Raw genomic sequence first — 24925 nt, forward strand, 5'->3', positions numbered from 1 at the left:
TTTAATCAGTCAACATAAAACTGAGGGCTATTTTTTATATTTCAAGTGACAAATTAATCATCATGACTCAACATAACCCTCATATTGATAAAGAGATGGCGGAACGCAGGCTATGTAGCAGTGCAACACAATTTATGGTGAGGAAAGAATGCTTCGCTGTATCCTGAACAGTAGAGCTAGACTTATTGAACTTCCTAATTTACAACACCTGGGGCATTAATTTATTGGATAACCCCCATGCTCATTCTCGTTTTGTATTAATATTGAAAAAAGTTGAAGTGTGGAATTCTTTTTAGTGTGCTCCTCCTGTTCATCATTTATCAATGAGGGAACTAGGGGCCAAAAACTCACAGCTCAGGAGAAGGTTATGCTCAATGGAGGAAGAGAATGCCTCTCTGGTCACGGAGAACAAACAACTGATTACTGAGCTGGAAGCAGCACATCTCGAACTTGCCAGCTCCAAAACCAAAGTACAACCTGCATGTCTACGCACACCTCAAACTGTTTGCAAACCTGTTTTCAATACTTTCCCCATAGTCACATTGTCATATTGACCTACAGACTGTAGTTCACTGTAAACTGTTTCTGTTTACCAACCAAGGTATATGCCTTTAAATATAAAATGGTTGATTGCAGAAAGTTTATGTAAGTTTAATTGACACACGTCCCAAAGCGTTGACTGCAAAATTATACTTTGTTTTGGTCTGAATTTGGAAAGGTACTGGTTCTAGGTTCCACTGTGGGGTCAAGGTCGTCATGTGTGTCCCAGATGAAAGATGAAATTGAGAGTCTTGAGGCTGAGGTTGAGGCCCAAGTCCAAGCTCTCAGGTAAGATTTGGTGGAAGGTAAAAGTTTGTCAGCTCAGTTTGGCATTGGGCAGGTAAGAAAAGTTAAGGTTTTCCATTTATATTTGGGTGAACACAAAAATGGTCTATTAGAAAACTGTGACAGTTGCTTTTCCACTCTTCAAGGGATACGGAGAAGAAGCTACAAGAGACTCGAGCAGATCTGGAGATGAGGTGCAGACTTGTTGACAAACTGAAAGAAGAGTTAACAGTGGTAAGAGTTGAATTGGAAGACAGAACAGACCTGGAGAAAAGGTAATGTCTTTCCATTATAGACCTATTCTAAAATGTATCACATCCACAATTCATCACTGTGGAGCACTCAGTTTGTGTTTTGGTCTCGTCTACAAAAGTGACTCCTCTTTCACCCCCAAAGAGCTGAACAGCAAAGAAATGACGCTATCATCGATGCTGAAAGGCAGTCATCTGCACTCCAGGGGTTCAAGGAAGATGTGGCAGATAAACTAAAAAAGGTCAAAGACGAACGTATTTTCAGCTTTATCGTTTTTTGTAAATTGGTCCTAGTCAGCGTTTCCTTTTCGTCTTTTCGTTGTTTGCATCAGCCGTTATCTAAACGGACACTGTTTTGTAGGTGTTGGAAAGTGAAAGCAAATTAAAGGAGGCTCTTGTTCGATGTGATAAAGATCGTGAGTCATGGGAGAAGAAGTGCTCTCATCTTGAGCAAGAGAGGGACAACATGAGGCTGCTGATGGGGTAGGTGTAGCCAGGCCATTTCTTTCACGCAACAATACTGAACGATGGCAGGCACAAAATCTGTTGCTTCAAATAACACCATTTATAAGATACTCCCCTATGAAATACAGAGTTAGCTAGGAGTATAGCCTAAATGATGGATACTGCTGTGATAAGCAAACCTTGAGGTAATGGAGGGTGTAAATAAGATTTGATTCACTTATTAGCCAGTTAAAGGAGGACTTGGATAAAATGAAGACGGTGAGTGAGGAAATGGACACCTTGCGCTTGCAAGTGAAAGAGGCGTCCAGCAAGAGCGGGCTGCTGGAGAGGAGGCTGAGTGAGACGGAGGTGGCTAAGAAAGACCTAGAAGAGTTGAGGACGGAGAACCGGGGCCTGCAGAAGCTTAACCGCAGCCAGGAGAACCTACTGGAGCAGAGTCAGAGAGAGGTCCAACAGACCAAAGCCGAACTGGCTGGCCTCGAGGCCATCATCTGCTCACTGCATCTCAGAGAGGTGAAGTGACATGTAGAACTCCTCGACCCTTTGTTGAGGGGTTATACGTTCACCTGGTGTATGTCATAGCCCTACATAGGCGACTGTGTGGTTTTGTTGCAGGGCAGAGGAGGAGCATTGTGTGCCAATCCTTGTCTTCTTCCCGGGGGATCTTCCGATCAGCTTAATCTCAAGCCAGGTGACATTGTGTTGTCCAGCAGAGCACACTGTAAATCACTGTGTTGAAAGGGACTCGTTTCTAGTTCCTGTGTGTGCTTGTGTGTGTTTGTGTGTGTTCATGGTGTCACAGGGGAGCAGTACCAACGTCTCCTGCCTGTGCTCCGTGTCATGGAGCAGGAGAAAAGCAGACAGGCAGCCGTGGCTTGCGGACTTCAGGAGAATCTGAGTCGGGCTCAAGAAGACACGCGCGTGCTGCAAAGCGACGTGACCCAGCAAGACCAGCAGCTCCGGAAACTCCACGCCGAGCTCCAGGCTAGGACGTCGGACATCGCACAGCTGGAGATGGAAGTGAGGACAAGCTCGAAATACGTCACTCTCGCCCCAGCAAAAGGCTGAGAGGTTCCTTGCCATGTTACATTGAAATCCGAAAGCGGTGAGCGCACTGGAGTTGAAATAGAACTCTGTGTTTTCAGAGCGTTTTCAGCTAATCTTTCGCTTCGCAGTTAAAGAGGAAGAGCTCTCTCCTGGAGGCTACCGAGAAGCAACTAGAGGCGAAGGAAATCGCGGTCTTGCATGCTGTGAAGAGGAATACGAATCTAGAGCACAACCTGTTGGTGAGTTCGAGAAGCGCAGGAGACTCCTCAGACGCGCCATGGGGTCACGAAGGCATCCGTCACGCACGTTGATGTTTGCTTGTGTTTGTTGTAGGAAAAGAGCACCAGCACGCAAGAGTTTAAAAACACTCTGGAAAAAAAGACGAGGGACTTGCAGGAGGCGTTAGCAGAATCCCAGAGGATAAGCACAGACAAGAGTTGGGAGCAAGAGGATAAAATAACAAAAGTAGGTTTCGTGTGTGTTCAATGCATTCATTTTCATGTTTATTCACACTATTAAATGATTGACCCCCGTGTCAACATTTGGAAAGACAGAAATGCTAATGTTGCCTGTCCAAATATAGTTACAGTTTTCCCTGGACCAGACACATGCTCAGCTGGCGAAGCTGGAGAACGACTACTCTTCAGCACAACGGGAAAAACAAGAGTATCTTCAGAAAGCTGACAGACTTCAGGCTTCTCTCAGCAAAGTCACACAAGTCTGCTGCCCAACCACACAAACAAACACAATTTACCTTGCTGTACCCTTGTCTTATTGTCCAGCTTGTCCTAGTTATTCAGCTCGAAGGCCTTGTCACGTGCCTGTTCTGCATTTACACAGTCCTTTTCCTACACTATTGGCCATACTGTATATGCCTCAATGGCCTATTTTGAAATTCCCCAATGGGAATTCCAGCTTTGGACAGTAAAGGCCTTGTGTGATGGTTATAAACCATAGAGGACTGAACAACTATCTTATGTGGATTTACTTGTCGGAATACTCTAACCGTTCAGTTGTGTTACATTTGAGGAAATCGAGATGAAAGCCATACAAGACCAGGAGGACTTGCTGTCTCTTAAATCTCAGGGAACACAGTCCACTACCAAAGTAACTCTCTTGTCACGGCTTTGTACACAACACAGCACACACGGCAATGATTTTAGTCCCTCAAAATCGAAGAAAAGACGCTTGGTATGTATTCAGGTTGACTTATTTGTCTGGTCCTAGGTGAGGTTTTTGGAGTCAGCTCTGGCAACATGCCAAGAGGAGTTAAACGGCTGCATGGAGCAGATTCAGGGAGCCAAGAACCGGTATGACCGAGAGCTGGAAACGAAAGCCAAAGAGGTAGAATGTGAAGACCACAGCAATTTAGCTCTGTTTCTCTAAAGCTTGATCACACAATAGATCCAATTGAGAGGGAGTTGCCTAATGTGGGAGGGACAATACACCAGAGTTAATCTGAAAACCCCTACAAACGATGGCATTCGTGTGTCATTCCTTTTGGGTCCAGTTGGAGGCGCTGCAGGAGGAGGTGAGGAACAGTTCCAATCAGTTCCAGAACTCCAATGAGCAGGTCCATCAGCTTGAGCATCGAATCCAGAAGCAGCAATCCACACAGCAGCAAAGTGCCTCTAAGATCTCTGAACTTGAGGACAGCCAATCACAGCTACTCAAACAGGTACTGCCTCATCACAGATAGAGAACCCCCCCCCCCTCCATGGATTCTAGTAAGGGATCTTTGTTTAATATCTGAGAGAGCACTGTGAGTGTGCCTGTATCCTAGCAATCATCAGTTGTTGTATTATGAAAACACAGCATGCTTTTGTAGGTTGTCCAGATACTAAACCCCCCCCCCACCCCCCAAGGCCAAAGATTTGTTTTCATCCTATCCATGGCTGTGAACAGCTCAACCGACTGTGCGTACACTTGTGCTTGTGTGTATGATGAAACAAACATTGTTCAACGTGGATGGACACGTTCCAATTTATAATGCCCCCACTGCTCACAGCGAATAAGACCGTTTGTTGAAATGCAAGTTCCGACCCCTGCGTAGCGGTTTTACCTCTTGAATGTCGTCGACACTGATACAATCTGCTAGTTATTATTTGACAGCTGGCACCAGTGAGTTCCTCATGGTTTCGTGTTGGCTTGTTTCCCCTCTCGAGGTCTCCCACCTGCAGAGGACGCTGGAGAAAGAGAAGGCCAAAACCTGCAAGGAGCTGAGGGAGATGGAGGATCGAGCCCTGGAGGCCGGTCAGCTGGCAGAGAGGCGTGAGAAAGAGGCTCTCCAACTCTCCACCAATGTCAAGTGAGTTGCATTTCCACCGCTGCACTCGGTTCCCGCCCGTAGCAAACCCAATCACCATGTGGCACGTCGGCTTACATAGATCCACCGCCCCTGCTTCCCTCAGTGAGTCATTTCTCCGTCCGAGAGCTGACGGGTGATAACTTGAAACGAACGTCGACGTTTTCCCCTTTTTCGCCACTCTATTGTGTTTTTCTGATATACTGTTGTACACAGTCACACTTAATTGGTGTGTTTTCTCTGAAGCAGCAAGCACAAGTGGCCTAAAGCACAGGGCACATCGTGAACTTCTTGGTCCTTTCATCCCTGCGCCCTCGAATGACTGGAGCCAGTGTCTCTCGAATCATGTGATGACTTCTACAAACACGGCAACGGTGCACACGGTTCCATTGGAACCCTGACAAATGCAAACAAAGTCAACTTGTTTCTGATTCTGTACCTTGAGCACGTCTTTTATTTAAGCTCTCGGTTCAGGAGTTTAGACTCTGACAAGCCTGAGGCCATTCTTGAGGGGGAACATCGATGTTATGGGGATGTTTCACGTCCCTGTCACACAGAGATTCTGCCCTGGAAACATCCAATAATAACATTTTGACTGCGAGAATAGGACCTTTTTAGTGGCAAAAATATTAGTTTGTGAGGTTCTTGTGTCTGTCACATGTTTAGATTGAACATAAAAAGTCAAGGTTTATTGAGCGAGTAAAATATGCCCTTTCTGATCGTACTTGGTACAGCAGGTTGCTGGACTGTGCTGAACTAGTGTGAAATGTCAATGAGCTCCAGGGTATCAGGGCTGTCTCATGACTCGTCTGGTTGTAGTTATCTATTAGGAATTTTCCGGTCTTTTGGTGTCATGTGCCAGTCTTGTATAAAAGACCGACCCTGTCCGCCAGTTCCACTCATAACTGGGAATGGACATGTACCACGCGCTGTAGTTCAGAGGAGAGAATATCGTCCCTCCAGAGAACTTCCAAAGGGGCACAGCAGGTTTACAGCATTCCAGGTCGCATCCTCAGCCGTCGCCATCCAAATCGAGCGCGGAAGCGGCGTACTCGGAGCCCGACGTCGAAGCGTTAGCGGAACGGACTGCCTTCAGTAAAGCCGGCCGACCGCTGCTGTGGGCTCAGCTCCCCCCCCCCCCCCCCCCCCCCAAGTGTACGTTGAGATCCGGGTCGTTTTTTCCTCGCTCCCGCAGGCAGTTGACAGGGGACATGAACCGGTTTCGCGGCGAGCTGACCGAGAAGGAGCAGGAGCTGTTGAAGATCCGCCGGGACAGTGACACCAAGGCCTGCGAGCTGGCCAAGATGGAGAAGATGCTGCAGGAGACCAAGGGCCTGCTGGACAAGAAGAGCGAGACCAGCGCGGAGAGCAAGCCCACCGGGACCGACAACATGGGTCTGTATCGCCTCCTCGCAGTCAGCCTGTCTGTGCTCTGAACTCTCTGCTTTCCACCCACCGCATTAACTGTCATTGGAGAATGAGTCCCGTTTGTGTAGGACTTTTCAGTGTGATAAAACGATAGGCATAAAGTACCTTTGTGTTCCTCTGATCACGGTTAGATCTCAAGCTCTCGGTGTCATTGAAGCAGCTCAGTTTAGCAGTTTTCGAGGCTGTCTTGCTAGGGCTTGGAGCCATGTTGGGCAATTATGAGCACTATATCTCAAATGAAAGCTCTCAGTGAGATCCTGTCAGTGCCAAAAGGGACACAACAGAACTGATGACCCAGAGATTGTAATTAATAATAATTAAATGAAAGGCGTAAACAGTACATTTTATTTGAGCTCTCCTGGAAAATACACGCTTCGCAACCCTTTAGCTCCAAACTCCCCTTATGTGTCTGACCTTGCGAGTGACTGGCTGTGATCTTGTTCCCGGGGGGCCGGGGGGGGCCCCAGTGGAGGACCTGGAGGAGAGGGTGCGCTGCAGCCGGCGCGACCGGAGGAACTCCCTCCACCACACGCAGCTGCTGGAGAGCCAGATGAAGACGGTGCGAGGCGAGCTGGTGGACACCCTGGACCACCTCCAGGAGCTGCGCAACGTGCTGCGCCGCTCCCAGCAGAAGGCCGAGGAGCGCAAAGCCGCCATGGATAAACTGGCCGCGGGGCTCAGGTGAGCCTAGGATCCCCCTCCCTGAACCCCCCCCCCTCCCATCTCCTCCTCAATTCCCTGCTGGGATTAGATGGTGCCCCGGCCCCCCCCCTTGTGTCCCACAAGTCACCCCACCAATCTACAGTGGATCTCTGTTGCGATCCTTCACATCCAGTTAAGCCGGGCTGTCTGGCAAAATGTCAAGCCCCCCCCCCCTTTCTGGAAGGTTCTGGAAGGTCCAAAGCTGGTCCTCCTCAACCCACCTGTCTTCCTCCTGGTCCCTGGGACTGTAAAATGCAAAGCTTGGCAAACACAACGCTGTATTTGAAGACTCCTACCTGTAGCACACTCATGCTGCTGAAATACGATTGAAGAAGTGACCGCGTAAGTGCGTGTGTTTCCGATCATTGTCCTACACGATGAAAACGAACGAAGTTCTGCTCTCAGTATACAGATTTAGCTTTCACATCAATTTACAAGGCCTGATATCTGTTGTCGTGAGCTTGTGAGCTTTACTTCCTAACATTGTCGTTTCTTGTTTAATGTAAAAAAAAAAAACATATTTATATAAATGCTAAATTTGCTCCTGCCCAAACATTACAGTTAGTTACCATTACAGTATGGTAACTAACCCTAACTGTGATAGTCATGTCCTGTCTGTGGTGATGACCTTTCATTTCTTTACTCGTGAAAATGATTTTCTAATGCCTGGCCCATGTCTTCTTTTCCCGTCTAACTAGATCCGTGGAGTGATATAATCTAAACATGTGTAATAAGTGTCATCTCTTAGTTGTGTTCTTCATAATCACCAAGAATTCTTTAACAGTTCAACAGGCTTATATGTTGTATGAAGTTCAGTAAGGCTTGTCTTTGACCTGATTACAGTACTGTTTCCCCTCCTGGCTATATGAAAAGAAAATATCGGTGTGATATTGATTTTTATTTTGAAAATTTTCCATGGTCATCCTGGAGATCAGGCCTTTTCATATTGTTTCATTAAACTAAGCAATGGTTGAGTCTTCCATGATCTTTGATGTTCTTCAGAAGCACCATTTCAATCGAAAGTCCTTCAGGAGCAAAGACATTAACGCCACACTTGTTGCGAATGGCTGACCCGATGACCACGACTCGACACTTCTGCTTCCAACTTGTCACACAGCCCGTGACCTTTAGGTTCAAATTGAGACGTCGCCAAGACAAGTGACTCAGCTGTCACGGCTATAGCCTGTGGTAAAAAAAAAAATTATAACGAACTTTGCGATGTGCTCACATCTCAATGTGCTACTTCTATATTTGTCACCAGCTGGATCAACACTCCTCTCTGTTCATGGTCAGTTCGATTGTTAATGTGTTTTGCACGTCTCTCTTGAAGGGTATGAATAGATGTTATGTGTTCTGTCTGATGAGTCTGTGTGTTCAACCCCCTCAGGGTCCAGTTGTCTTTTTTTTCCCAGCAACGAATCAGCTGAGTTTTCCTCTGTGCGCTTCAAGCTCTGACTCTTTCCTGTGGCAAATGTGTGATCAGACTAAATTAAGCTCAAGAACACCATCACATGCTCTAAGCCTTTGGGCCATCAGCTGCTGTGCACAAGCCAATCTGTCAATGTGCTGAATGGCCAACAGCTTTTGCATAGCCCACGCTTCGCAATCATGACACGTGCGACAAATTATTCATCGTATGTTTGTTACCAAACCATTTACCATGATGAGAGAAGTTATTACCATTACAAGTGTGATCGTAACTGACTTGGGTTCCTATATGTGTTGTGTGTGTGCGTGCGTGTGTGTGTCTGTGAGAATTGTCCTGCCAGGGAAAGTCAGAATGAGCTGGAGTTGACACGTAGGGAGCTGGAGAGAAAGCAACAGGAGGTTCATCACACGAGCAGTAGGGAGACACACGACGAGCTGCTGCAGCAAAGATCACTACAGGTGCAACGTAGTAGTAGGAGACAGATAGAACTGTGCAGATAATGACGTTTCTCTGACAAAAGATGTTTTGTATCCGATAGCCCAAACTTCATTTGTTTGTCCATACCTTTAAGCTGGAACACCTAGCGGTCACGGTCGAGAATTATAAACAGGACCTCGAGCAGAAGCTAATTCTCCAACAGGGGGCGCTGGAGACCTCCCAGAGAGAGGCCAAGGAGAAGGCAATGCAGGTCAACTCTTCTCATCCACTTGATAATTGGGGGGAGATATCCATCACGACGACATGCACAACATTTTTATGGTTGCTTGTTTTTTTATGGTCAAAAGATTTTATGGCCACTTTAGCAACACTTGAGGAATGGATCCAAAATAACACTTGAGATGAGCTTTTACATGTTTTTTATGACAGATAGAGTTTCTGACTGAGAGGCTGGAGTTGATTAAGACCCAACTGCAATTGAAAGAGGACGTGCAACAGGTACTGTCATGAATCGTTGAGACAACAGTATATGAGACAAATGTACTTCATTCGTGTCGCATTTGTTGACCACCCCCAGAGATTTGGTCTTGCTCAAATCTTGTAATGTTTCATGATCCACACAGGAATTAAGTTGATCTCAGCACAAATCACAGTGTAATGTGTAGTGACTTGTGCATGTGGTTGCTCTAACCAGAATTCTCTGGATGCATTTTTTTTTCTTCATCAAGTTCGGGCACTTCACATCTGTCACACCATTCAAACCCACCTTTATGATCCACACATTCAAACCCACCAGCATATCCAGAGGAAGATTTGGTACAGAAGCTGTTGTTTGTGGTTTCACACCAGGGGGAATGTGTAAATGAATGTATGTGCCTGCCACAATGACAGGCTGGTTACCCAACGCTGGATTCCAAATGACTCCACAACTTCACCACAGCTCGTTGCTCAAGCACACATACACACAATCTAAACCCTGCACATCAGTTCACTCACGTCTTCCATAATGACTACACTTTGGGAACTGATGTTGAGGCTTTGGGAGTGGGCTTACAAGCTGTAAATCTCTACTAAACAACAGGTGGTACTTCTGGTGAGATGTTTGGTATGTCTTGGTTGCAGAATACAATACACTGTCAGAGAAATGATAGATTCCCTGGCCATGCAGCCATAGATTGACAATAATCGGAAGTCAGGAAAAAAGTATCAACAGAACAATGGCCACTGTTATTCTCTTATAATTATCCCTCCGCTGTACACAAAACATGTATACATAAACAGAGTATTTTGGTAAGACTACATTCTTGCTTCGGATTCTATAAATGGGATTGTGACAGGGCCATATTGAGTCATGTTCCGTGTACGAAAACATGACTCATTTCTACCCTCAATGTTTTTGGGGCTATCTTGTTGTTTATGATCATTGACCCATGCACCTTTTCTAAAGCTCACTCTTGGGAGTCGCTTTGGATAAAAGTGTCTGCCAAATGAATAAATGTAAACGATAGTGTAGTAGTCACATATCTTGTAAATGATCGAAAACTTTGGGGGTATAGCTGTCCAGCCTTTCTGTCGTGGCCACCAGGAACACCTGGCACAGAGCCAGCAGCTACGTTTGTGTAGGGAGAAGCTGCACCTGACCGGGCAGAGCCTGCAGGAGATGAGGAGTCGCTGCGAGAGCCTGGCCACACAGCTGGAGGAAAGCACCCAGTTTGGTCAGGAAACGGTCAGCGATGACACGACACAAATCCCAACTCTCCCCCAAAAAAACACACACGTGAAGACGGTAACACGGTAAGTTGTTTGTGAGTGTGGTGTATCACGGTTCTGGGTTTGGTTTCTGGTGGCTGGGTCTGGGTTAGGAGTTCCAGGCCAGGGATCTGAAGGAGACGCTGGCCAAGGTCATGGAACAGGCCGCCCAGACAGAAGTCAGGACACAGGCCACTGTGTCGGTCCTCAGGCAAGAACTGGACACAGTCAAAAGACTGCATCTGAACGAGGTACTGCCATGACGGTTACAACGTCAATGCAATTTACCGTTCCACAGATTCATCGTTTTTCTCAAACCCTGTACTGCTATCGGACTAACTTAGAGACAAAAGGTTGTTTTGCCTGTAACAGTCTTTGGTTTGAAAGTAATCCACAGTTTCGGATTGGTTGGTGTTCTAGTTGTCCGCGCTACAGGAGAGCCAGGTGGAGGTGCTGAAGGCTTCGGAGTGCATCTCCGACACCCTCCGCTGCTCGCAGGACCAGCTGACCTATGACCTGCAGCAGACAAGGTCGTGTCTGGAGGACTCCCAGGGCAACACCGCCGCCCTGCTGGCTGAACTGCAGGCTCGCGAGCGGCTGCTCCAAAGCACCAACGAGACCTTGCTCATCAAGGTACCTTCACAGAGGGGGTCTCCCCCTTCGTCGCATGTACCACAGAAAAGTGTTGGAGCCATCAGGGTTATGGAGGTGAAATCACCCCGTGGGATGTGTCTTGTCGTAGGAGTCGGAAGTCACCCGTCTGAGGGCCAAGATCTCCAGCCGGGAGAGAGCCTCCGAGCTCCACAGCATGGCAGTCCGCTCAGGCCTGGCCTCCGCAGGCCACGCCAGTGCTGGGAACACCCTGTTGCCCCTGCTGGGTAAGAACGACGACAACGGCTGGCTCTCCATCCAAGTGAAGGACAAGCAAGGGGACCACGCCGACCAGCACACCACACCGCTGTTCTGTACCGTGACAGATTTTTCCAGAGTGTGCATAAGTGCTGAATGTGCTCAAGAATGAGTGCTCAATCTTTTTTTTTACTACTGTAGATGACTATATTTCCGTTGATTTGATAGTAAAATTCTTTTGGCAATGAGTTCAGTTGGCCATCATTGTTCTCCTGATGTCTTTCTATTAGATAGGCCTAGCTTCAAAAATGTGCATAGTTTCCCAGTTGATCTGAGAGCCTTTACCTTTTTATTTGCAATAAATTATTAAATACCATGGGCCAACGTCTTTTTAAACAGTGTTGTTTATTCAGGAATTAAGACATCTCTTTATGTCCTGCTTTTTCAGTCTTCTTTTTCATTGGTTCAGACACCCAACTGGTCTGACCAACACCACTGTTTTTACAGGGATTATACTGCTAATGGCCGACTTTGACCTACCATGAAACGTGGCAGATCCCTATGCCAGAGGCATTGCGTTACACCCGTGTATGACTCTACCAAAAGATCTGTGCTATATTGCTTTTTTTTCATGCAGCGGAAAGGGATGCTGCAGGAAATTAAAGCGTTGAAGCATCTGCTGCCCATTTCGTCCTAATGCTTCTTCCAAATCTTCATTCGTCCTTGGAGTAGTGTTAGCTAGCATCGCAGAGAAAGTGGAATACTGACTTTTCTCGACTACATGATGCTGTGGTACTATGACGGTACATAGATTTATATGCAGTTTTCACCACTGCCAAAGGGGGTTGTACCATAGTACATTTCCATCACATAAGGTGGCTAGGACTAGGAACTCCCCTCCTTAAAATGTAGCAATGTGTTGAATCCCTATAATTATCATTGTTTGCCAGCCAGATTTCACAGTAGGCCTACGTTAGTTACACAACTTGAATATCAGATCAAATACCATTCAAGTCCGGGCAAGCGTCTGACACCAAACTGCGCTCTCGTTTGTGTCTGTGGATGTGTCCGAAGATGTCTTTGAACTGTGGTATGCCCGAGTAAACCAGCGTGTGCATGTGTGCGCAAAGCTAACAATGGGAGAATGTGCTGATTGGGCTATTTGAAAGAAAGAGTGATGGACCCAACCCAAACCTGAGGCGACTGCTGAAGCTTAGTCACTGCAGGGTAAACACATGCCTTCCTTCTCTGTCATGTTGCCACGTGGGACACAAAGTGGCCAAATACCCCAGCAGCTGACAGGCTAGTCCTACACAATAGCAGGCTGTCAGACCCACCCTTAAACAAATATCTAAACAAGCCTACTCAAAATCTACAGCCCTCACACGGGATCTAATCAGCAGTTCAACAAACTGTCCTTACATTTAGTCATTTAGCAGAAACTCTTATCCAGAGCGACTTACAGTGAGTACAGAGACAGTCCCCCCGAGGCAAGTAGGGTGAAGTGCCTTGCCCAAGGGCACAACGTCATATGCACGGCCGGGAATCAAACCAGCAACCTTCTGAGTCCCTTTTACTTCATCTCAATTACAGTCCAGCGTTATGGTTTCTAATTTTCTCTATTTTGGTCCAAAACTATGTTTGCTCATTGCTGCGCACAACCAACTTGTTTTACAGTTTACGTTAATCCAAGGAGCCAAACACATGTTTTTTGCACTCAACAGTTATTTCCCCATGTGTCTCTCTCTGAATTGGCAACATCTGTAACATAAGTCATGTTACATAACGTAAGACTGTCTTGCATATTCAATTTTAACTGTGTGGAAGACGGATCATGGTGGATTTCATGGGGAATATTAAAAATAAAGCTTGCTGGTTTAAGGTGCTGGTGTCTTGGCCATAGATTTGTGCCAGCTGCCAAGGTGAGTCTATTCTGCAGGTGGATTTGTAATATAACATTGTGGTAGATGGTGAAAAGGCCTGCACTCTGCAGAAGTAATTAAAAAAAAAAATACTGGGTGTGGATCCAACCAAACTCAGAATGTCGTCTTACCAGTTTAATAAATTAGTAGGGTAATTGTGCATTTGGAAGCTTAAACTGTTCAACTTGCGAACATTCTGGTATAGTGAGTTCTTAAAAAACGTCACCTTGGTCGAGTAGATCTGCAATGTGTTGCCATATTTCTCTCAGTGTTGTCCCATAAATACTCACCCTGTCTGCTGCTGTAGCATCTGAAAAGTGGGACTCGTTGTCCTGCCAAAACAGTGTCCATTAAGACGCACGTTTTTGCATCTGGAAAAAGTTTATGTGAGAAATACAGAAGAGCATATTTTCAATATTATCAGGGAATATTGTATAGGCTATTTATATGGGGAGACGCCAAATTAATAGAGCTCTGTAAGAACCAATGAGCCTAATACAGAAAAATAACTTCAGAAAATATCATACCACAAACCGAGGTGTGGCCTTCGAGGCTACGCCTCCTCTTTAGGCTATAAAACAGCTCCTTCCCATACAATGGTTTTGCAGAAGTGGAGTACATTTTGCAGCATCACTTTTCTCTCCAACGCTTTATCTCTTTGCACAGAAACCCCAGCGTGCCAATCAGGTAGGCTTAAAAAAATCTAATGCATACATGTTACATGTTTATACATGTTTGTCTATGTAGCCAAACGTATTGCACTGGTTGTGGTAGGCTACCTGTGAATTATAAATATTGACAGTCACAATCGTAGTGGCGACCTTATTTTTTAACTTTGATGAATGAAAAAAAAACATTTTTTCATTCATCAAAAGTTTATTTAGATTGGTAATGAATCTGAGAACGTAATACAATTAACGTACAATAGATATTTACGAAGCTGTCAGAATTGACAATATTCACACGCAGTCAGAAGACTTTTGAAAAGGTTAGGTTGTCGACTATTCTGTTTGGATGGGTCGTGCATTCAGTGAAAGTTACGATCAGATTCTACAATACTATAAATCATCTATGGATGAAATAGACTACATGAACAATATCTCCTTCTCTCATCTCTCCCTCGTCCTGCGCGAATGTGATTTAGATGTCTGCGCTCAAGGAAGTAGGCACCGAATCATGACTCATGCCACTTCTATTCTGCGTAGATATCCGCCCTTAACACAGCATTTGTAGCCGTGGGTGCTGTGGGATAGGTGCATCTATGACAGAAGGAATAACTTTCTATCTGAACACAATTGAGACAGACCCATGTTCGACATGGGTAGTTCAATGGCTTTTATCTAGATAACAAACAAAAAAACAGGAATACACCCATCATTTATTTTTCCATAACAAAACAAACACACCTGGGTTGTGCAAACAGTAGGTTACACAATGAATATGAGCCATATGAGCTGTCTCCTAATTTAATCTAATATACTGTGACCATAAATCCTCACATTAATATATTCTTGCTTGTATGCATTTAAGATTGCCCTTAATACTACAGAGGCTTAAAAAAAAAAATAAAGGTTAGGTATGATTCTATTCTGTGTCTGTCACCTTTAGGGACACCCAAGGAATGAAAATGACAGGAGGCTTCTTAAAATGTTCACAAACTTTTCCATGGAAATTTTCTGTTGCATCATTTGGAAATGTATAAAGTTATATCATAGTTAATATAACGTTATTATGAAGTGAATTCATGATACACTAACTCGGTAAGCAAGGTATTAAAATATAGGTTCACAACAGGAATAACACAGTCTTCTGATATTCTTCATGAATTGTGATTCCAAATGTATATTCCTTCCCAAAGATCCCCCCCCCCTCCCAAGGTTTCCACCTCCGAACCTTTGAATTTTGCAACAATAGTCATCTTCTTATTGTCCCCAGAACCATGGTGTTCCACAAAGAGTTCCAGACTGCAGGCAAGGAGCCGGGCCTGCAGGTGTGGCGTGTGGAGAAGATGGACCTGAAGCCTGTTCCTAAACAGCTCCATGGAAACTTCTTCACCGGGGATGCTTACATTGTGCTGTTCACCACTCCTGCCCCATCCTACAACGTCCACATGTGGCTAGGTGACAGACAAACTGTTCCCCTCAAATGTCCAACCATTTCTACTCCTGTTGTGACGGTTCATTCTTTCAGGTTCTCGTATGTTTTAGTGGTCTCACCCTCGCTTCTCCTCCTTTTAGGCAGCGAGAGCTCCCAGGATGAGATGGGAGCCGCCGCCATCTTTACCACCCAGCTGGATGACTTTCTGGGAGGCGCGCCGGTTCAGTTTCGCGAAGTCCAGGACAACGAGTCTTTAACCTTCCTGGGTTACTTCAAGTCTGGCGTGAAGTACCAGGTGGGAGATTGCACATGCACACGTCTGTTTATTGCATTGTTATCAGTGATGTCTTATCACTTTTTGATGAGACCTCAATATTCTCTGCTTTCCTGACCCAAGTGCTTTTGACCAAATTCAGAAGCACTTTTTATGTCCTTTTTTTGTCAAACATAACGACCACCGGATAAAAGTTGAGGTGAAAGGAATGTGACATGGCAGTCAACACATATTAGGATTAAGTACTGTATCAATTACACATCTTTGAAACACCCACATGTATAAAGAAGCTGCAGACGTTCTAAATGCTATTTTGAGGACTGAAGTATTTGTATCTGAGTTTCCTGCTCCTTGCTCCAGTGTTTCCATGGAGTGTTGCCATGGAGGCATGGAAATGGCAGGCAGGCTAGGAGGGAGGACACATCTGGGTCTAATTCAAAACACCAAACACTGAAAATCATGCAAACAGTCATAAGCTTCTAAATACGGAAGTAGTTACTCATTGAAAACGTTAAAACAGTCCTTTCTTGTTGTAGATGCTGAATCCGATTTTGTTTGTTTAAACCTGTTCTTCATCATCCTTGGGATATTTAATAAACCAGTAAAATATACAGTACTTGAATAGCTTTAATGGCAAAAGAAATTCTCATAAAATATACGTGCGCATATATTGCCCACAAACAAGCATGTGTGAATGTGCTTTCCATGTTCCTAATGGTTTTTGAGTGTACATGACTGAGTCACCTTGTCACCTTCTCAGAAAGGAGGAGTGGCCTCTGGCTTCCAGCACGTGGTGACCAACGACATGAACGTCAAGCGCTTGCTGCAAGTCAAGGGCCGTCGAGCAATCAGAGCCACGGAGGTCGCCATGTCCTGGGCCAGCTTCAACCAGGGAGATTGCTTCATCATCGACCTGGGCAAGGTGAGCCAAACCGGACGGAGGCCGTTCGACGAAAACGCAACCGCGCATTGTCGATTGGCCGCGAATGTATCCGAGCGTATGTGAACGTGACGTTGTGTCCACATTTCTCTCGTCACCTCCTAGGACATCTACCAATGGTGTGGCAGCGAGTGCAACCGCTTTGAGCGCTTGAAGGCAGCTCAGGTGGCCATCGATATCCGTGACAACGAGAGGAACGGCCGTGCCAAGCTGCAGATGATTGAGGAAGGAGACGAGCCACAGGCCGTCACAGATGTGAGTCACGTTGCCAGCGCTTCCTGTCGAACAGGATACAGGCTTTGGGAGGTGTCCAAGGGTTTTGGTTGTTGTTGCGGCTTAGTTGACATAGCACCAATGAAAGCCAGGGAAAACGCCATGTACTGCACTAAGGCCTAAACAACAGCATAACTACTGCATGCGCTTGTCTTTTCCGTTCAAGTACAGAAACGAGCTTGTTTAATCTTTATCTTAAATGACTAATCCTGGTATTATGCTATGATGGAGGCCTTGCAAGAGGTGATTTCCAGTCTTGATATTTGGAAAGGGCTGCAGTGTGGTCTTGTGTCCCACACTCAAGAAAATGCTCTAATAAACATGTCGGTTTTAGGCTCTCGGACCCAAGCCCAACATCGCTGCCGGAAGTTCAGACGATGAAACTGACAGAGGCAGCAAACAAGGATCCCTCTACATGGTCAGTATTCTCCTATCATCACACGCCGTACACAAACAAATAGTGTTCGGATCTTTAAAGACCTTGAATCAGATCCATGTAGGAAAAAGATCAAAGCACATATTAGGTAGGACTGCTTTCTGTAGCCAAATACTGGATATTTACAATCCATGAAAATGTGCCACTGCCAAATGATTTTGCGCTCCAAACTCACTCGTTGACGTTGCACCAGTGTAGGTTTAGGGGAAAACATGACATGGATTCAGGACAAATAGGTTTTGGTAAGCCAAGTCGACTGGATTTGGAAAACGGACCGGCCGTGATTTGATATTTTCTGAGCTGCAGAAAGACCTAATAGCAGACACATCGAAATTGCCCGCATAATCATACAGTATGATCAAATATTGGGGAGGACGTGTCCCATAATCATACAGTATGAACAAATATTGGGGGGACCTGTCCCATAATCATACAGGGACGTGTTATAACGTTAATATTCATAAACTGGTTTCCACAAAGAACTCATTGTAGGACCAAGTGCCAGTGAAGCAGAACGCAAAGCTGCCATGAAGGCTGCCGACCAGTTCATCAAAGAGAAGAACTACCCAAGGCTGACCCAGGTAAGCTACCGCACATCTACCCACCTAACCCAGTCCACCCCATGCCCACCCTCCTCATCCCCCAGTTACTATATTGGCATCTGCACAAGGAATGCCCCAAGGCTGTTTACATTTAGTCGTTTAGCAGACGCTCTTATCCAGAGCACAGTAAGTACAGGGACATTCCCCCGAGGCAAGTAGGGTGAAGTGCCTTGTCCAAGGACACAACGTCATCTGGGCACAGTCGGGAATCAAACCTGTCACCTTCTGATTACTAGCCCGAATTCCTAACCGCTCAGCCACCTGACTCCCTGTTTCTCTCTGGTCCTTTGGCAGATCCAGGTCATGCCAGCAGGGGCCGAGACGACCCTATTCAAGCAGTTCTTCTCCAACTGGAGGGACAAGGACCAGACCAGCGGCCCCGGGCGGGCCTACACCGTCGGCCGTATCGCCAGCGTGAAGCAGGTCCCGTTCGACATGTCCAGCCTGCACGGCAACAAGGCCATGGCTGCCCAGCACAACATGGTGGACGACGGCTCTGGAAGCATTCAGGTACGTCGTCCTGCTTCAGGAGGGCTGACTTTGCATATTACAAAGGATGTGAATGATTTTTTGGGGGGGGGGAATGCGAGAGATGGAACTGTATGAGGTCCTGAGAGCGGCTGTCGGCTGGTGTCCGCAGGTCTGGCGTATAGAGGGTGGGGATAAGGTCCCAGTGGATCCCTCCAACTACGGCCAGTTCTTCGGAGGGGACTGTTACCTGGTGCTGTACACCTACCGCCAGGGAAGCAAGGAGAAGCACATCATCTATACCTGGTGAGTGTTCCCCAGGTGACCACTAGAGGGAGTCCCGATCACTGGAGCTGGAGACGACGACGACTCTATAATGTTCTGAAACTAGTAAACATGTTCATCCATCTCCTCCTCCTGCAATAGCAGTCAAGGCAGCGAAAACACTCATACGAGTGCGGAGAAATCGAATTGTTTCCTCCTGTGTGTTGTAAGGTTCCCCTCTGAAGAGTTTCCTAACTTTGTAACATGGATGGATAAAGAAAAAAAATTGTGAGGTGTCCTGTTTGATTTCCACAGGCAAGGCCTGAAATGTACTCAGGACGAGCTTGCTGCTTCCGCCTTCCTCACTGTCCAGCTGGATGACTCCATGGGAGGCATGCCTGTCCAGGTGACACAACACACGTCCTTCCTGTCAGACCAGGCAGAATCTGAAATCTATATTGACGCACTCAAAATATGACATTGACCGTCCGCACAACATTTTCTTTGCGGTGAACAAAAACTTGACGAAAAGGGGCTTGACAAAGGCTTGAGAAAAGGAATTTCTAAGTGTGTGTGTGTGTGACCCAGGTCCGTGTGACCCAGGGCCAGGAGCCGGCCCATCTCATGAGTCTGTTCAAGGGGAAGCCCATGATCATCCACTTGGGCGGAACGTCCCGGAAGGGTGGGCAGAGCCGGGTCGCTGCAACGCGCCTCTTCCACATCCGTCAGAGCTCCACCAGAGCCACGAGGGCCGTGGAGGTCAGTCACGCCTTCAGATCAATATCTGTTGTACGTCCGTCCGAGTGGAACAAACAGATGGTGATAAAACATCCATGGCATTTCCTGGTGTGGTTTAGGTGGAGCCTACTGCAGCCTCCCTGAACACCAACGACGTGTTTGCCCTCAAGTCCCCTCAATCGACCTTCCTCTGGAGAGGCATGGGGGCCAGCGAAGAGGAGATGACCGCCGCCAAATACGTCGCCAACTTCCTCGGAGGGAGTGCCACTGAGGTGTTGGAGGGCAAAGAGCCTGGTGAGGGGCCCCAGCCAAACACACACACACACACACTGCCTCCATCTCCAGAGACTTCTCCTCCACTGCTTTTGTCGCATCGAGAGCACTGATGGACATCTTCCAGGTTTTCCGTGGTCGAAACCACGGACGTGTCTCATGTTTTTTGTGCTCCGCTGTTCCGCTCTGGCCGTCCTCAGCGGGGCTCTGGTCTGCCTTGGGTGGGAAGAAGGAATATCAGACTTCCAAGAGTCTCCAGAAGACCGTGAAGCCCCCTCGCCTGTTTGGCTGCTCCAACAAGACCGGCAGGCTCGTAGTAAGTGTACTGGCACTCGTGGTCGGAGGAAAATACTGGAGGAGGGACCTCTGGTCGGGGCACAGTAAGGTCACAAAGACCGATTTGAAAGCAATGTGTGGTTGTTGTAACATCCGCCCCCCCCCCCCATCCCTGTCTCTTCTCTATGTCTCTTCTCTCTCTCTCTCTCTCTCTCTCTCACTCTCTCTCTCTCTGTTTTTCTCTTCTCTCTCTCTCTCTCTCTCTCTCTCACTCTCTCTATCCCAGGCCGAGGAAGTGCCTGGGGATATCACTCAGTCGGACTTGGCAACCGATGATGTCATGCTCCTGGACACCTGGGATCAGGTAAGCTCTTTGGGCCACCGATTGAGAGTTATATCGTCGCGATCCATATGTCTCAACTGAAGAGGAAGGGAAGCAATCCCGGGGATAAATCCCTTGGCTTTTGTTGTTTCAAATATCAAAATCCCTTGAGGGGTTGGGGGGGATCATCCATTTTCTTTTTCTGCCTTTGCCAGGTCTTCATCTGGATCGGCAGAGAGGCCAATGAGGTGGAGAGGACTGGATCAGCAAAAATTGGTACGATCTCAATTTCAAACAGGCATGCTGCCACTCCACATAAAAGCCCCCTGGAATAAAAAGTGTCGGCTGTAGTTCACGTTGAACGTTCCTCTCCTTCCAGCCAGCGACTACGTGGGCTCCGACCCCTCAGGGCGGCGCAATATTCCCGTCGCCACCATCAAGCAGGGCGCTGAGCCTCCCACCTTCACTGGTTGGTTCCAGGCCTGGGACGCCAACATGTGGGACACAGACCCTCTGGAGCGCATCCGGGCCCGCTTCTAGGAAGCCACGCGCCCAGTTGCTCCCTACACGCAAAGCTTCACCACGTAATCCATGTATTCCTGAACTGAAATCGGCAAGGCAAAGACAACAGCAAGCAAATAATGGTTATACTACAGCTTCAGTTGGGCATATGAGCAGTATAGTGACGAAAGGCTGTGTATTGAACCTATGTTGCAATATATATTTTTTACTGCTTGTAATACGAGATTTTTAAACACAGGTAAACATAGATATGTCTTCTTTATAAACCAATGCGCCATTGATCTATTCAGAAGTACAAAAGGGCATAGCAAAATATATTATATTAGGCCAACTTTTTCTGTCAAATGTGAATGTGGTCTTAAGGATTTAGATTCTAAAACTTTTTATACAAGTGTAAAACTGACCTTTCTTACTTTCATGGAATAGAAGTTTACTTTGATATTGTGACTAATAAAGTTTTCACTATCAAAGAAAAACGTTGTCCTTTGCAATCATATTGCTTGCATTCTTGAAAGCCACCTTTCATTGCACGCACTGCATATTCACATAAACTGGACGTACTTTGATCCACATGAATCAAATCCAATCTCAGACAGCCGTTCATTGTTCCTCGACCACAGCTGAGTTTCTCCGCCACGGCAATCAATCTAACTCTCATCTTATGTAAGCTCTCAGTGGGTATCACGACCACGTGTCAGACTGCTCTGCACTGCTGGAAATCGTCGCCCTGCTGACACAGACTCTAACGGATTAAGGATCCGGGAGTCTACAAGTGCCTCTGTCCCTTCACTTCCTCAAGCGCCCTCTCCTTTCCCACATGCTGGAGTCGTGAGAGCAAACGCTCGGCACCCGTCACAATGAACCAGAAAGTTGTTCTCATCACAGGTTGCTCTTCCGGCATCGGCCTGGCACTGGCCATTCGCATAGCCAAGGATGAGAAGAAGAGATTCATGGGTAAGTGAGCAGCCACAAGTGTGGGGGGGGGGGCAATGGTAGAACTATGGTGGCGACGGATCACAAAGAGAGTAGTCTGAAAATGAAACAACTGTGTACTAATGTACTAGTTCACCCCATGGGTGGGATGGATCACGAAACGGGGTTGCTGCCACAGTTCGAGGTAAACGTGAGTGGGATAAAGATTCGTCATCGAGCCCGTTTTCGCAACACGGCTTGAGTTACGCGCTTCTACAAACGCTCCGTGAAAACAAGGCAAGGCAGCAGGGAAGTATGACGACCCCTGTGCTCCCCAGTGTACGCCACCATGAGGAACCTGAGCAGGGGGGCGGCCCTGGTGGAAGCTGCTGGAAGGACCTTGGGCCGGACGCTGGAGATCAAACAGCTGGACGTGTGCGACGAGGACTCCATCGCAGCCTGTGTGGCGAGTCTGCCTCTCCGCAGAGTGGACATACTGAGTGAGTCTGGTGGCTGAGCGGTTAGGGAATCGGGCTGGTAATCCGAAGGTTGCTGGTTCGATTCCCGGCCGTGCCAAAATGACCTTGTGTCCTTGAGACACTTCACCCTACTTGCCTCAGGGGGGAATGTCCCTGTACTTACTGTAAGTCGCTCTGGATAAGAGCCTGCTAAATGACTAAATGTTAATGTAGGGTATCGCTGTGCTTTCAGGCTATTTCATGCTATCATGCTCAGATTGAGAAAGTGAGACATCTGTAGTCCATCTGTTGTCATATCATAATCCACCATAATCCGTGCAACAAAGTAACATAATCCCACTTTGTATATATATATATATATATATATAGCATTGTACATATCCAGCACACTGATGCCAAATGTTTGCAATTGGAGGACAATTGCCGTCCTTCGTGCCACCACATTGATGTCTTTCTTTCTTAGTCAGCAATGCAGGAATGGGTTTAATAGGTCCCATCGAGTGTCAGACGATCGACGAGATGAAGGCCGTCATGGACACAAATTTCTTTGGTTTGGTGCGGCTGCTTAAAGAAATCCTGCCAGACATGAAAAAGAGGAAGAGCGGCCATATTGTTGTGATTAGCAGTGTCATGGGTATCCAAGGTAAGAGTAAAGAGACCCCAAAAAACGAAGATAAAAACATTTTTGCCGTAAACGACGCGCTAAACTTGTCCCTCTTCACAGGTATATTGTTCAATGACATCTATGCAGCATCCAAGTTTGCTGTGGAAGGATTTTGTGAAAGCTTGGCAGTACAAGCATTGAGGTTTAATCTAAGGTAAGAAACCATAGGTTAGGGTTAGTGTATTAGTACACAGTTGTTTCATTTCCAGGCGACTCTCTTAATGTCACCCCTAACTGGCCTCAGGAAAATGAGATTACATTTTATATTTAGCAGACGCTCTTATCCAGAGACTTACAGTAAGTACAGGGACATTCCCCCCGAGGCAAGTAGGGTGAAGTGTCTTGCCCAAGGACACAACGTCATTTGGCACGACCGGGAATCGAACCAACAACCTTCTGATTAATAGCCCGACTCCCTAACCTCTCAGCCATCTGACCCAGATAAGCCAGAGCGTGCACAAGAGCAGCCGGGCCTCACCAGGCCTAACTGGATGTGAATCAACACCTGTGGCCCCCTGGTCCGAACCGTGACACCAACAGCTGCACACTCAGTCTGCAATCAGCCTGTCATTGTTTCATACTATTAGAGGAGAGATGGCATATGTTCAGCCTGGGCACTGCTATGACTGAATCTGACTGAATGTTCAGGAGAACTTGTAAAAAATTCTTAGAAATGTCTTGGAAAAAGTATGATCGACAAAAATAGGGTTTGTTAAATGTTCTAATAATATAATATAATATGTGTACGAGGGACGTTATGGTTGTGTTTGTTGTGGTTGCTAACGTGTGTTATTCTGTGATTGCGGATGCAGTTTGACCTTGATTGAGCCGGGCCCTGTGGTGACAGAGTTTGAGCGTAAAGTCTTTGACGAGGGCACGAAGACCGACCTCACCAAAGCTGATAAAGTGACTGCAGATATGTTCACCAACATCTATCTCAAGAACTACAAGCAGATCTTTGAAAGCCTTGGACAGACTCCAGAGGATATTGCAGAGGTATTGTGATAGATTGGAATGTCTTGTATAGGTCTTGTATCGGAATACTATATCTATGCATGTCAATGAAAGGTTTTCAATTTGATCGGGTCCTGATTGAATGCTCTCCCCTTTCAACCCTCAGCACACACACAAAATCATCACAATGGACGACCCGCCATTTCGCCACCAGACCAACACTCTCTACACCCCCATGACCACTCTCAAGTACGCAGACCCCAACGGGGACCTTCCCATTGACACCTTCTACAAGATGGTGTTTGAGCACGACAAGGTCTTCAACGCCAGCCTGAACTTCCTCAAACTGCTCCGCTGGAGGAGTCGTAAGAGCTTCACATTGGACAAGGAGAATGCTCAAGTTGCTCCGATAAAAAAGTGAACATATGCTTCGAGAGTGCACTCTTTATACCGTTGCTGTCACTCGTTTCTTTTTCCTTTCTTGTTATTGTACCTGGAGGAAGTGTTGGGTGGTCTGCGAAGCACATTAAGAACACGTTCACAACTACGTGGAGCTTTACAGTACGATGTACCAGAGATAATATCTCCTTAACCCCCTACCTTTAAGACACTTACATAAATCCTTCACTACCGTTTAAGCACATATTTTGCACCACAAGCTAAATTCCAAAGGACACTGCCCAAGTAGGCCTAACCTTTAGAGTGAAACTGTATAGCAGCACGTGCACAGAGACAGGAAATGTATTAAACGTCTCAAAAAAATACATTCCTGAAAATAGTTTTGTATTTATTCTTATATGTCTGTGTATGAAGAAATAAAACATATTGTTGAGACAAAGGAATCTCAACTGTTTTAAACTCGTACCAAATAAATTATTTTATACGAACACATTTTATGATACAACCCTTGACCCAGCCTAATCTGGAATTACAGTAAATCTATGATTATCCATTGCATTTCTGCAAGTTCAAGTGGTAGCATGAAAGAAACTAGACAATTGGATTTCCTAAAAGATGTGTC

General features: G+C 46.4%; 3 protein-coding genes across 3 annotated transcripts; all 3 read left to right on the top strand.

Annotated features, from left to right (window-relative positions):
• The first annotated feature begins 311 nt into the window (after positions 1-311).
• On the top strand, positions 312-11785 carry si:ch73-389b16.1 (coiled-coil domain-containing protein 18). The gene is made up of 24 exons (XM_047050044.1): positions 312-470; positions 719-828; positions 972-1100; positions 1222-1318; positions 1438-1559; positions 1766-2054; positions 2157-2232; positions 2344-2561; positions 2717-2827; positions 2922-3053; positions 3172-3512; positions 3602-3695; positions 3816-3932; positions 4099-4266; positions 4754-4896; positions 6089-6288; positions 6789-7002; positions 8727-8910; positions 9024-9140; positions 9320-9388; positions 10476-10616; positions 10753-10890; positions 11060-11272; positions 11382-11785. Exons 1-24 carry the CDS (start codon positions 324-326, stop codon positions 11658-11660), a joined length of 3849 nt encoding a protein of 1282 aa, XP_046906000.1. The 5' UTR covers positions 312-323; the 3' UTR covers positions 11661-11785.
• Positions 11786-14000: 2215 nt separating this feature from the next.
• On the top strand, positions 14001-21371 carry scinla (scinderin like a). The gene is made up of 16 exons (XM_047050045.1): positions 14001-14097; positions 15346-15530; positions 15648-15802; positions 16542-16703; positions 16827-16976; positions 17329-17536; positions 17911-18011; positions 18327-18542; positions 18673-18806; positions 19080-19170; positions 19353-19523; positions 19622-19796; positions 19976-20091; positions 20338-20415; positions 20589-20649; positions 20753-21371. Exons 2-16 carry the CDS (start codon positions 15350-15352, stop codon positions 20911-20913), a joined length of 2160 nt encoding a protein of 719 aa, XP_046906001.1. The 5' UTR covers positions 14001-14097; positions 15346-15349; the 3' UTR covers positions 20914-21371.
• A 381-nt stretch (positions 21372-21752) lies between these two features.
• On the top strand, positions 21753-24619 carry zgc:109982 (uncharacterized protein LOC553564 homolog). Its single transcript, XM_047049809.1, has 6 exons — positions 21753-21849; positions 22146-22307; positions 22750-22929; positions 23011-23104; positions 23763-23946; positions 24071-24619. Exons 1-6 carry the CDS (start codon positions 21753-21755, stop codon positions 24323-24325), a joined length of 972 nt encoding a protein of 323 aa, XP_046905765.1. The 3' UTR covers positions 24326-24619.
• The last annotated feature ends 306 nt before the right edge of the window (positions 24620-24925 follow it).

This window comes from Hypomesus transpacificus, chromosome 26, assembly GCF_021917145.1.
Source record: "Hypomesus transpacificus isolate Combined female chromosome 26, fHypTra1, whole genome shotgun sequence".
NCBI classification, from domain to species: domain Eukaryota; kingdom Metazoa; phylum Chordata; class Actinopteri; order Osmeriformes; family Osmeridae; genus Hypomesus; species Hypomesus transpacificus.

What these genes read in the sequence shown, in the direction of transcription:
- si:ch73-389b16.1 (XM_047050044.1), top strand. Translation starts at nt 324, where the DNA reads ATGAGGGAACTAGGGGCCAAAAACTCACAGCTCAGGAGAAGGTTATGC. An exon ending in AAACTGGCCGCGGGGCTCAG is followed by an intron (nt 7,003 to 8,726) that starts GTGAGCCTAGGA and finishes TGATCGTAACTG; the next exon opens with ACTTGGGTTCCTATATGTGT. An exon ending in AAAGACTGCATCTGAACGAG is followed by an intron (nt 10,891 to 11,059) that starts GTACTGCCATGA and finishes TTGGTGTTCTAG; the next exon opens with TTGTCCGCGCTACAGGAGAG.
- scinla (XM_047050045.1), top strand. Translation starts at nt 15,350, where the DNA reads ATGGTGTTCCACAAAGAGTTCCAGACTGCAGGCAAGGAGCCGGGCCTG. An exon ending in AGTCTGGCGTGAAGTACCAG is followed by an intron (nt 15,803 to 16,541) that starts GTGGGAGATTGC and finishes TCACCTTCTCAG; the next exon opens with AAAGGAGGAGTGGCCTCTGG. An exon ending in ACAAGACCGGCAGGCTCGTA is followed by an intron (nt 20,092 to 20,337) that starts GTAAGTGTACTG and finishes TCTCTATCCCAG; the next exon opens with GCCGAGGAAGTGCCTGGGGA.
- zgc:109982 (XM_047049809.1), top strand. Translation starts at nt 21,753, where the DNA reads ATGAACCAGAAAGTTGTTCTCATCACAGGTTGCTCTTCCGGCATCGGC. An exon ending in CCGCAGAGTGGACATACTGA is followed by an intron (nt 22,308 to 22,749) that starts GTGAGTCTGGTG and finishes TTTCTTTCTTAG; the next exon opens with TCAGCAATGCAGGAATGGGT. An exon ending in GCATTGAGGTTTAATCTAAG is followed by an intron (nt 23,105 to 23,762) that starts GTAAGAAACCAT and finishes TTGCGGATGCAG; the next exon opens with TTTGACCTTGATTGAGCCGG.